The sequence below is a fragment of the Hyperolius riggenbachi genome, chromosome 11 (genome assembly GCF_040937935.1).
Source record: "Hyperolius riggenbachi isolate aHypRig1 chromosome 11, aHypRig1.pri, whole genome shotgun sequence".
In the NCBI taxonomy this organism is placed as follows: domain Eukaryota; kingdom Metazoa; phylum Chordata; class Amphibia; order Anura; family Hyperoliidae; genus Hyperolius; species Hyperolius riggenbachi.
This window is the reverse complement of record NC_090656.1, coordinates 190990536-191003959: the sequence shown is the minus strand read 5'-3', so window position 1 is coordinate 191003959 and position 13424 is coordinate 190990536. Positions and strand designations below refer to the sequence as shown.

The following is a 13424-nucleotide window of genomic DNA, read 5'->3' as shown; positions in this document are numbered from 1 at the left end:
TTAATCTGTTATCCCCCTAAATATAATGGGTATAGTTTGTGAGGTACGGCAGTTTGTAAGTTTAAAACCTAAAATCTCTCAGAGGGAATGAACGGTCATTGGTGGGTGATTCAGAGGGGGCCGGCATTGCCACACCCCCAAACCAGCTTCATCAAAAGCACATGGCTGGCAGGCGGGCCTTTATTCCTCCATTTTTCCACCTTCATGAACACACGGCCACCGTGAGGAACAAGTGGTGGCCATTTTGATTGAACTTAGCTGAAACAAAGAACTCTGCGGAACTTGAAATCAAGGACTTGATGATTTTCCCACAAAAGGACATTTTTCATGAAACTAAGTATTTTTCTCCCTTTCTTTTATTTTTTCATACTGGCTATTAATGTTTCAATAATTGTTGATTTTAATAATTGTCTGTATATATTAATTATTTATATTGCTTGCAATAAACCAACGCTATCGTCAGTTGTTGTTCTAGCTACCCTATTATTCAGCATACACAGAAACCGATCCCAGGTCTCTGAAGAGACGCTACTATTGTTTGTTGTTGGCTAGACAGAATACAGCGTGTTTTAACCGTTTTATTTGCAGGTGGAGAAATAGCCAGTTAGTGAGTTCCCCTGTCTTAGAAAACAGAGGTGGTGGCAGATACCCTGAAATAGTGTGAAAAAGTTGTAATTACCGTACCTCACAGGCTCCCTTCTGGTTTGTCTGCGGCCAATTCCCAACGGTTCCTACGCATTGACTGCGACCAGAGTTCGCACGATCCGTTTGGAAGGCATTTCGCGGTCTTACCACTAGGGCTCCTGTGACAGTTGTTTTTAAATTGAATTCTCCCTTTCACATACTACATCCATTTTTCCTATCGACTCTTCTACCCCCGGTGGTCTTGCATTCTTCCAGTTATCAACTATTATGCTTTTAGCGACTAATGTACCAATTCCTTTTATTAGTGTGCTAATCGTATAATCTTTTCTGTCTGCAATACTGAAGACGACTTCTACCTCTGTTAGATTAAAGTTCTCATTCACAACTTTTTGAGTGAATTCAGTTATGCTATTCCAAAAGAATTCCACTGGTGGGCGAGACCACCACATATGTATTGCTGTCCCGCCCCTCTGCCCACACCTCCAACACTTGTCTCCTTGATGTGGGAACTTATTCAGTTGGGTTGAAGTTAAGTACCACCTGGTAATCATCTTAAACCAACTGAGTCTGCTGAAGTATTGTGTCGTGATTTTTCCAGTTATCTAACCATATTTGAGGTCAGTCCAGTGGTTGGTTAACCTCTTGCTCCCATTTGGAGTAGTAAAGGGGGGGAAGTTTGTGTTCGGCAAGGTTTAAAAATGTAAATAGACTAGATAGTGTTTTTTTCCAAATATTTGTTAAGCAGAATATGATTTTCAAAAACATTCACTACTGTCCTTCTCTTTCTTCTAATTTGTGCAGGTAACTTTGAGCTTGTACAAGCCCCCATTTTTTTATACTGCTTGCAGTCTTCCAGCAAACTGGGTATCCCTAATTCTCTATCGCCTCTAAGATTGATGGTATGAGCCTCTACACAAATTATTTTTCTTTAAACCACGCTGCTGTTGATGTAGGAGGAAAATTTTGGTTCTCTCTCAGTGAGGTAATTGGAGATGAATCAGTTTCTCTATGCAACCATCATGTGTAATGTTTTTAACACGCCTCTCAAAGGACAACAGTAATCCCCGCACTCCTAAGCAATCACTTGGTTAATCACAAGAAGGATATTACGCCACCAGACATTCGTGCCTCCATGTGCAAGAAAACAAGATCAGCAATCTTCCACTTCAGCAAAACAACACATGGGCACCGATGATGTGGCAACTATTTAATCCACTTGTGATAAAGGATATGTAGACAGCAATACAGTTCACATAAGAAGAAATGCGATACTTCACCAGTCTGATGACCCACACACAGTTAGCCCACGGATGATTCAACAATTGTTTCACACCTCACTGGTGCTTGTTCACGGATACTATGGCTTACACGGCGGCTATGTGAAAACACGCCGCACCATGTTCAGACCGTGTATAAGTACACGCCTCTGTTCAGCCTTCTCCCCTCATTGGTCCAGTTGCAGGAAGTGCCGCCCCTCCTCTCTGCTGACGGGCCGCGCTGCCTCAGTGCGCACAGACGTCACTACGGAGAGTGACTGGAACCCGGAAGCCCTAAAGCGAAGACTCCGCTTGCGGCGTTACCACAGTAACGGGCAGAAACTGCCTGATTGGCGTGCGCCACACAATCCCCCACAAAATATGCAGCAGGATACAGTAGCGCACGTCATCCATAGGGGCTATAACTCCTCCCCCAACTGGAACAACGGGTTGACAGGCCAAACACAACATACTCAAGGTAATTTACCACCCTGGCATTCTATTTATTGTGGCCGTGCGGCCGCGGATGGCTTTTTAAAAAAAATTGGTTTAACTTAGTGTAGATAGCACTAGGCTAGCTACACTTTCCCCCCCAAGTCCCCGGCACTGTCCCCCTCCGATCGCCACCGGTGATATTTACCTGGCTGCGATCCCGCGATGGCCGAGACTTCCGCCATAGCTTCAGGCATTGCTATGGCGACGATCGGCACGAGAGCGGGCCGGCAGCAATCGGAGGGGTGATGTAGCTAGCCAAGTGCTAGCTATACCCCCTCCAAAAATTTGGTAAAAAAGAAGACCCCCCAGGGCCTGAGAAATCCACCATGGCAGTAATGGACAAGCTGAGCCCGTCATTACTGCCAAGGTGGTTAAAGGGGTGGGCATCAAAATTGCATATAAATACTTTTAAGGAACTAAAGTTGGCATCTAAAGGCAAAAGCAATTAAACAATTGATTCAAACCTACAAATTTACAGTGGCTTCAAAAGTTTCCCCTACACATCCCCACCAACAAGCCAATTCCCATGCACCTATTTCTCCAAGAACACAAGTACTCGAGATCCAATAGGATTCCCTATGAGACAAAATGTTGTCCCGATCACCTCCCCTCCTGGGGACTCGCATGGCGATCAAACCCACCATTCTCAGGTGGGATGGATCACTGTGGTAGTTGTCCAAAAAGTGCTGAACCAATTTGGGAACACCCCCCTCACCTTTATTGATTGCTCTTACATGTTCCACCAGACGTTCCCTTATTGGATGTGTGGTTTTTCCCTATGTAAAAATATGCACAAGGACATAGGAGAGCATAGACTACACACGATTCTACATGTGATGAAATCCTTAATTTGGAAATGGACTGATCCTAACCTTATATTGTTGTTTTTTAGCACATGACTACATGTGGGACAATGCCCACATTGAAAACAACCACGGGGTCTGCGACCATCAAGCCATGTGTGAGGCTGTTGCCTCACAAATTCACTTTGAGTTATACAATACAATACAGTACAATAACATTTCTATAGCGCTTTTCTCCCATAGGACTCAAAGTGCTTAACATGGAACCTAGGGTTAGGTACTACCCTGTCGGAAGGACATAATTGGGGGCTGTAGCACCCTGGGACCTAATCTTTCATCCTGTTCTAGTAAGTGCCAAATCCTCAGAATGCTCTCATGAATTTTACCTGACATTGGGGAAAAGTCAAATACAAATGTAAATTTGTCATCAAGCTATCTCTGACTACTCTTTAGGGTCTCAGATCTGGGGACGCACCTTTTCCAAAGCCTGTTCTAATTCAAACGCATTGTACCCTCTCTCTAGGAAACAATCATACATCTCACTTGAATGAGTCTCAAAGTCATCATTTTTGGAATTGTTCCTTTTCTCAAGAATTGACTATATAGGACAGAGTTCTTGACATGGTTTGGATGATAGCTGGAGCAATGCAGGACCGGGTATGTAGCCGAGCTCTTCCTAATTACTGAGGTCAAGAAAAGTGACCTGTTGATCACCCCATTCGCCTGTGAATTTCATATTCATCTCAATCTCAAATCTTGGTTCTCTCTCAGTGAGGTAATTGGAGATGAATCAGTTTCTCTATGTAACCATCATGTGTAATGTTTTTAAAGTAGGCTTTATCAAGGGGTTGGAGGATGCACAGTATGCCCCATAAAGGTTATTTGTTCGCAATCCTCCTCCTCCTACTAGGGCCAATTTTGTTTTGTGTAATTGGTGGAGGTTTTGATTCTCCAGTCCAAGACTCTCTCCAAGTGTATATGTTATAATAGTTTTGTATATTGGGTGTCAATAAGCCGCCCATCTTCCTCCCCCTTGTAGCCAGGTTATAGTTTATTCTTCATTTGTGTAGGCTCCATATGAAGTTTTGGAAGGCTTTATGCCAGTTTTTGAACCAAGTGCTGGGGAGGGTTATTGGGATGTCCCGCGAAACAAACAACAATTTGGGTAATATTACCATATTAATTATGTTAATTCTGCCAATAATGTTAAAACATGGGCCGTCCCACATGAGTAAGTGCTTTTAACATTCTGTCATGAGGTTTTGAAAGTTAGCTTTAAATAAATTGTCAAATATTTAAAGGACACCCGAGGTGAAAATAAACGAATGATCCGTCTCCTAAAAATGACTTTTCTAAGATATTCCACAGTTTTATTTTAGATGTAAATTTACATTTTAAGTTCTTACTGTTTTATAGTTTTTGCTTAATGACACAATAATTGAAGCATGCCAGCGCTAAAATATATGAACTATTGACCCTTTTTATCTCTTTCCTTTTCTCAGAAGCCATTGTCTGCTAGGAAAGTGTTTTATAGTTGTAATTTCTTATCAGTGAAGGTCACACTGTAGTCTGACCCAGTCCTGAAAGAAAAAAGGAACAGCATAGTTATGTGTTCTAGGCCCTGTACATAAACATGTCTATCTCATTAAGTCACAGGTCACCTCGGGTATCCTTTAACTGTATGGTCACTCCATGATAAATGTACATGTTCTCTGATTACATGTTCAGTCTCTGGTGTGCATCCTACATTTAGAATTTCTGTTTTAGCTTTATTGAGTTCACTCATTTTTGACATGCATCTAGAAACCCCTGGTTCATTTCATTTCATTTCCAATGCAGGTTTGCTTTAAAGCAAACTTGTGAGAGAAAAAAAGATACATACCAAAGTGGTGGGAAACCTCTGGATGGTCCAGAGGTTTCCCAGATCCTACTGGAGCCCATCCCTGTTGCCAGGTAGCCGCCACTTCTTTGTAACTGAGCTCCTTGTGCTCCTTCATACTGGCTGTGACGGGATGAGGGTTCATATACCACGAGCAGACCGACAACTGGATGATAACTCATTTATTCCTTTCCAAGCAGCAGAAAAAATTCCATCTCAAGCAGCAGTAAAACTCCAAGACTCCATCGAAGCATAAACAGCAGATCTGCTCACTAACAACTCCAACAACAATTCTCCCTCTCAACACAGCTCACCTGGCTCTTATAGGCACACAGAAGCTTCCAGAAAAGCCTAGATCACGATGATCTTATCTGATGCTACATAAGATTCCAGCAAGGCCATTGTTTCAACACGTAATTAGACAACTCAGTATGTGTCACCTACTGCTATCTGATGCATCAACGATAGTAGATCTCAATTACAATAGCTGGCATCAAAACAGAATATAAAATAAACATGATGCATTACAGAAACCTCAAACTGTACAAGACATAGAATAGTAATATTACAGGTTTGCCACATGCAAGTAAGGTCCGCACATGCCGAGAAGAACGAAACCAGCTTGTGCATGGATGGAAAAAGATGTGTGCAATCACCTTTGTTCTACTGGGCATGTGCAGACCAGACTCGAGCATGCCCAGTACGAATAAGCTCATACTTGGACGGGAGCACGGCCATGGGAATATATTCAATGTTGGCTACATAAAGAAGGGCCCAGGACTGGAATGGTGGGATCTACGATGATCCAGAAAGCCTCTGGACTATCCACAGGCTTCCCTCTCCTGAGTCGAGTGTCTATTTTTTAATTCTTTTTTTCACTTCTGGTGCACTTTACGCAGAATACATGCCTACAGATCCAGTCATGAATATGTCACCATGGTTACCTTATTACTAATTGTGATTGTCCATGTTGCTTGAGCACCATAAAACAATATGCAGATAATTTAAGCAGTTCAGTATGCGGCCAGATAGTTTTGAGAGACAAGCTTAAAGTGGACCTGAACTCAGGACTTCCTCTCTGCTCTAAAAGATAAGCATCAGCATAATATCCTTTAAAGAAAAACATTTCTTTGTTACGGCTGATACAAATCCTGCAATAAATCTGCAGCGTATCTATTTCCTGCTTTTATGGAAGCAGACATATTGTCAACATCCTGTGCTTTCAAAATAACCTTTCTGCCGTGGCAGCTGACACAGCTGAGGGATCAAATTACAACTTGTGATTAGACTCTGATGAGAGGGAATTAGAAAGGCTCTCTAAATACATAGAGGGCGCGTTTCTCTATGTTTTCCTTCGGTCCTGTGCTAGAGTTCAGGTCCACTTTAAAGGAGAACTGTAGTGAAAATAACCTAACTTAATGAATAAAATTGCTTTTTTTTTTTTTTTTTTACAATATTCACTTAAAATTATTTAATCAGTGTTTGCCCATTGTAAACTCTTTCCTCTCCCTGATTTATGTTTATACTACTTACCAGTGAATAGGTCTGGTTTGCAACATGTCTTGTTCTGCAAAGCAAAATAAAAGAATTATATTTATATATCAGTGTAACAGCATTCTGCTTTTTCAGATATATGAGGCCTTATGCAACTCCCTTTTTGTCCTATGTTCTGTCCTAGGTGATCATTTCACACAATGGCCTCAATTCACTAAGCTTTATCAAACACTTTATCAAACGTTTGATAATTTACCTCATGGGTAAAATCTAATTTTGAATTCACTAAGGTGTTATAGATCTATTGAACGTTTTATCGATAAAACATTTAACAAATAAGTAACACGTTAGTAAATTCAAAATTAGATTTTACCCATGAGGTAAATTATCAAACGTTTGATAAAGTGTTTGATAAAGCTTAGTGAATTGAGGCATTATCAGTAAAATGTCTTTTAAGCCATCAGAAAGTAAGGAAACACTCAGAATAATGTTTACAGTACTTTTTCCACCTACCTTTTAGTACTTTCTTAATTGCAGAAGAATTATCGCCTAGGAGATATAATGAATTGCATAAAGGCCATTGTTTTCTGTATCGCATACAGTGAGGTGAAGCAGATATCCAGATGCTTATGGTTACTACTAGGAATCCCCCAGCCAACAGTCTAGCTCAGGGGTGCCCATTAGGTAGATCGCGATCTACCGGTAGATCGCGAAGGCCTTCATGGTAGATCCCGACCCCACTATATTTTCCATTCTGTATATACAAGTGTGCTCCTAAAATTGTACATAGGTAGATCACTTTGACTTGCTAATTTTTAAAAGTAGCTCACAAGCCGAAAAAGTGTGGGCACCTCTGGTCTAGCTAATCATTTGTTTTGGACATATTAGGCCTGATCCAATTGCCTTTTTCTCTGAAGTTTTCTCCTAGGTGATATTTCACATCAATAAAATGGCATTCGAGCCACAAGCTAGTAAGAAAGTGCTCAGAATAATGTTGACTACTTTCTTAAATACTTTTTGGTACCTTTTAATTGCAGAGTGCTGGAAAATTATTTTAAACTAAGTTTAAAAAGTACAGTATCTCCTTGGAGGGGGGAAAAAAACTGGAATGGGCCCATTGACCCTTATTCAAGTAACCTTTTCTCCTAAGTTTTGGCCTAGAAAGTACTTTTTCATCTTCTGATTAAACCTTTCAGCACTCTACAAAAGTAACAAAAAGTAGGTGACAAAAGTACTGTCAAAATTATTCTAAGCATTTTCTTGCTTGCTACTGGCTTACCAGGCGTGAAAACACCACTCAGTCTAAAAAATATTGCCTAGGAGAAAACTTAGGTCCCTGGGTGTTAAATTATCAGCTAGGATAAAACATAGGAGAAAAGATGAATTGCATAAGGGGCGTTGGGGCTGATTCACAAAGCTATTCTGTCATATTATCTTACCTTATGGTGGCCACTAATGATCCAATCTTTTTCAACCAATCTTACCATTTCTATCTAATATAAGGGAACTGCCTATAGTATCCAATTAATATATTCCATCAGTTTACTCTTCTACTACATAGATTTGGTAAGATTGGATGAAAAAGATTGGATCATTAGTGGCCACCATTACTTATTAACTCTTGATTTATCTAACTTAACTCTTGATTCCCTTGATTTATCTCTCCTTATCAGTTTATCTGTACTGAAAGATGCCATTGTAATTTATTGCATAACTGCTGCATTTACATATTCAAATGTATCCAGTGAGAATGCGTACACTTTTGGCTTGTATTCAGCCTGCTAGCAGTGTTTATATAACGTGTTTGTTTTCTTATCAGCGTCTATTGTAATCACTTCACTTCCTCAAGTTCAGCAACAGCACTAAGCTTCCCAATGAACAAGAAAGTGCTGTGTAACTGTTTGAATGCTGTTCTGCTACCAGTGTTTTTCCTGGTAGTGCCTTTTTTGCTGTAAAAAATCTTTTAGCGCAAAGAAGAAATGCTGAGTTTCATACCACAAGGTGAGAAATAAGTAAGGTTTCTGAATCAACCCTCTTGACTGTTTAAAGGCCTGACTGAAGGTGAACATGGTCTTTAAAACCTCTAGATAAGGATAAATAAAATAGGAATACAGTTTTTTATCAATTTTTCAAAAATGTTATTGGATTTCAAATGTCAAACTGTAAAAACAAACGTGTGACTAGAACTATGGATATTCAGGCAAATTTGCCTCATAAGTTAGTCCTGTGTCTAAATCAAATAATATAATTCCATAACCGCAACTTAACTAGTTATCCCCGAATACAGTTCCCAGTCACTGATCAAAGTGCCCGTGATCAATGATCACCAGCATCAATGAGATGCCGGATGTCATCGAGAAAGTGAAAGTGAAAACACACATGCTACACTTCCTGTGTACATTCACAGTACACAGGAATAAAGTGGGTGGAGACATCTAGTGGCCAAATAGTAAAATTACACCTACATACATAATACAAATAAATAAAATCCCCATTAACCCTTTACCTCCACTCCCATTGTTACCAAAATAAAACACTTAAAAACATAAATAGTTAGCTTAGGGACTCAACTTTTTTTTTAATATGTATGTCATGAGGGTATATATTACTGTTATTTTTGCAAATATAGCGCTGCAGAAGATGTTGGCGCTGTACAAAATAATAATAATAATAATAATAAGGGCTTGTAATTAGCGACGGACACATAACTGAAAAAAATACACCTTTATTTCCAAATAAAAATATTGTCGCCATACATTTTACTAGGGACATATTTTAAATGTTTTAATAACTGGGACAAATGGGCAAATAAAATGTGTGGGTTTTATCTACAGTAGCAAGTTTTATTTTACAACAAAAATGGCCAAAAACTGAAAAATAATACATTTTTTTTTTCCATTTTTTTCCTTATTCCCATTAAATGCAGTTTGAATAGAAGAATTCTTATCAAAATGTACCACCCAAAGAAAGCCTAAATGGTGGTGAAAAAGGTATAGATCATTTTGTTGTGATAAGTAATGATAAAGTTATTGGCAAATGAAAGGGAGGAGCGCTGAAGTATGAAATTTGCTCTGGTCCATTAGTGGTGAAGTGGTTAAACTGGAGAACAGCGATAAAATGTTTTACTAGCCCAAAAACAATGGGTTTTAGTTTTCTCCTAGATGATATAGTCACATTATAAATACAATGCCTTTTAGGCAGCCAGCAAGCAAGAGAATACTCATATTTTTTACAGTTCTTATTCACCGAATTTTTCGTACTTTTTCAATTGCAGAGTGCAAAAGTTCTTTTAAACAGAAGATGAAAAACGATCTCTTAGGAGAAAATTTAGGAATAAAGTGATCCGGCCCAGTATTAAAATATGAACCTATCATGACTCCCCAATTATACTAGGGGTGAAATCTGACAGTAGGTTTGTTCAGAAAAGATGTACTGAAAAGACCTATTCAGAAAACAAACAACTGGGTAATCTACTGTTTCAAGAGAAACTGTCGCAAAAATCTTAACATTTAAAACCACTTAAAGAGACACTGAAGCGAGACTAAATCTCGCTTCAGGTCTTATATATAGCAGGGGCACGTGTGCCCCTGCTAAAACGCCGCTATCCCGCGGCATAACGGGGGTCCCTTCACCCCCAACCCACCCCCCGCAAATGTTGGTCGGAAAATGGTCGCTGGAGATATCCTTCCTGGAGGCAGGGCTAACGGCTGCAGCCCTGCCTCCCAGCGCGTCTATCAGACGCGCATCGCCGCCTCTCCCCCGTGAAGGAAGACTGAGAGGGGCGGGGGAGAGGCGGAGATACGCGTCTGATAGACGCGCATGGGGCAGGGCTGCGGCGGTTAGCCCTGCCCCAACCAGGAAGCGCTCCCCCGCTGCACGTAGGGGGTTTGGGGGGACAGGGACCCCCGTTAAGCCGCGCTATAGCGGCGTTTTAGCAGGGGCACGCATGCCCCTGCTAGCTATGAGGTCTGAAGCGAGATCCATTCTCGCTTCAGACTCTCTTTAACGACCGCCTAACGCCGATAGGCGTCGGTGGGTCGTTAGTGGTTTCCCATGGAAACGGCCGCTCGATCGAGCGGCCTTTCCATGCTAGTTCACGGAGGGTGTCTCCGTGAACAGTGTGCGAGCCGCCGATCGCGGCTCGGACGCGTAATGTAAACACGCGGGGAAGAAATCCCCGCTGTTTACATCATACGGCTCTGCTGCGCAGCAGCGCCGTAAAGGAGATCGGCCATCCCCGGCCTCTGATTGGCCTGGGATCGCCGCATTCTGATAGGCTGAAGCCTATACTACACGGCGCAGGACGGATATCCGTCCTGCGCAGCCCACAAGCCACGGGAGAGGTAGGGAAGTAGAGGGAGGGCGGAAATCGCTGCGGAGGGGGGCTTTGAGGAGCCCCCCCGCTGAACCATAATAGCCGGCGGCGATCAGACCCCCCCTGCAGGACATCCCCCTAGTGGGGAAAAAAGGGGGGAAGTCTGGTCGCCCTGGCTCAATTACGATCTGTGCTGTGGGCTGTAGAGTCCACTCAGCACAGAAAGCTGAAAGTGAGCCCGGTCCTTAAGTGGTTAAAACACATACAAATAAGAAGTACATTTCTCCCCGAGTAAAATGAGCCATAAATTACTTTCCTCCTATGTTGCTGTCACTTACAGTAAGTAGCAGAAATCTGACATTACCGCCAGATTTTGGATTAGCCCATCTTCTCATAGGGGGGGTTCTCATGGTTTTCTTTATTTTTAAAAGCACTTACTAAATGGCAGTTGCTCCGTCTAATTGTCAAGATAGTGTGCAGTGAGCAGAGAGTCTGGCCAGCATCTTTGTATTAATCATTTTCAGGGAATGTCTTTATAAAGAATAAAGGCCATGCTGAGAATCCCCATGAAGGCCTGGTGCACACCAGAGGAGTTTTTCTGAGCGTTTTGAGTTTTTAAATCTGCTGCTAATGTTATCCTATGTGTCTGTGCACACTGGAGGGATGAGGTTTTGTAAAAAACCCCATAGCATTACATTAGGAAGAGCTTTTAGAGGTTTCAAAAGCTCTTCCCAATGTAATGCTATGGGTTTTTTTTTTTTTACAAAACCTCATTGCTCCAGTGTGCACAGACACATAGGCCTCAATTCACTAAGCTTTATCAAACACTTTATCAAACGTTTGATAATTTACCTCATGGGTAAAATCGAATTTTGAATTCACTAAGGTGTTATATATTTATCGAATGTTTTATCGATAAAACTTTCAATAAATCTAGAACACCTTAGTGAATACAAAATTAGATTTTACCCATGAGGTAAATTATCAACCGTTAGATAAAGTGATTGATGAAGCTTAGTGAATTGAGGCCATAGGATAACATTAGCAGCAGATTTAAAAACTCAAAACGCTCAGAAAAACTCCTCGGGTGTGCACCAGGCCGAAGAGATGGACTAGCCCAAAATCTGTCAGTAATGTCAGATTTCTGCTACTGTATATTCCTGCGTATAAGACTACTTTTTAACCCTTGAAAATCTTCAGAAAAGTTGGGGGTCGTCTTATACGCCGTGTGTCATTGATGCCGGGTGATACGCCCTATCCTGTTACCGTCTCTCAGATCTCCCTGCTGAGGGAGCACAATCTATTCTTCCATACCGCTCTGATAAACAGATAGACAAGAAGAGCTGACCAGTCTACTTAAGGAGAGTTGACCAATGCAACAAGTCAATTGACTATATACTGTTATATACTGGGTAACACATACAGTACAGCACCAGTATCTGTTCATACACAGCACCAGTACATTATTTTTTTTTTTATTATTTTAATTTGGTGTACGTTGGAAGAGGGGTAGTCTTATACGGCGAGTATATCCCAAACTCTATATTTTAACTGGAAAAGTTGGGGAGTCGTCTTATACGCCCAGTCATCTTATACGCCAGAATATACGGTACTTACTGTAAGTGACAGCAGCATAGGAGAAAAGTACATTATGGCTCATTTTACTCGGGTAGAAATGTACTTCTTATTTGTATGTGTTTTACATTTTAATATTTTCGCAACAGTTCCTCTTTCAGTAGGATTGTGCACTGCCATATTCAGCTAAACGCGTATCTTTGAAGGGCAGATGAAACAGAGCCACCTGTCTGTTATTCAAGTCCGCTCAAGTCCACTCTTATCACCCGAACGACAGGCTGTACACACGCTTGATTTCACGTCAGAACGACCGGTTGTTTGGACGTCCAAACGACCTGTCGTTCGCGGAAATCCGGCGTGTGTATGGGCCTTAAAGGTACCCATACATCCAGCTCAACTTTCTGAAGATACAAAGCAGATTCGATCACTGTGATTGAATCTGCTGTGAAATCATTAATGCAAACATTGAAAGATCCATTAATTTTCCATCTGACAGTGGTCAATTTAGTAAATCGGTCCAGATGGAAAATTTCATTAGATCGCCGGCGGGTCGGGAATGCGTCGCTAGTGGCGTTAGTTTCAGCGGCATGCTGAAATCAATTAAAAATCTGTGTGCAGTGTATGGGAAGCCAATAGATCCCTCTCTGATCAGATTCAATCAAAGACAAAGAGGGATTTATCTGTTGGTCAATCTAGTGGCTATAGACCAGTGTATGGCTACTTTACCTGAACCTGAAGTGAGAAGATTGTGGAGACTGCCATATGCATTTCCTTTTAAACAACACCAGTTTCCCAGCAGACGTGCTGATCTATTTGGCTGCAGCAGTGTCTGAATCACACCAGAAACAAGCATGCAGCTAATCTTGTCAGATCTGACAATAATGTCAGACACACCGGATCTGCTGCATGCTTGTTTAGGGGCTATGGCTAAAAGGATTAGAGGCAGGGGATCAGCTGGTCAG

General features: G+C 41.4%; 1 protein-coding gene across 5 annotated transcripts in view; it reads right to left on the bottom strand.

Moving 5' to 3' along the window:
- Positions 1–13424, bottom strand: part of LOC137538867 (transmembrane protein 272-like) — a 168285-nt gene that overhangs the window by 24403 nt on the left and 130458 nt on the right. For 4 of the 5 annotated variants that reach the window (XM_068261254.1, XM_068261251.1, XM_068261253.1 and 1 more), the window contains one exon: positions 6612–6645. In XM_068261254.1, coding sequence (XP_068117355.1) covers positions 6612–6645 — 34 coding nt within the window. Of the gene's footprint in view, positions 1–5081; positions 5344–6611; positions 6646–13424 lie in introns of those variants that run through there. The other variant, XM_068261250.1, reaches the window with a different exon arrangement.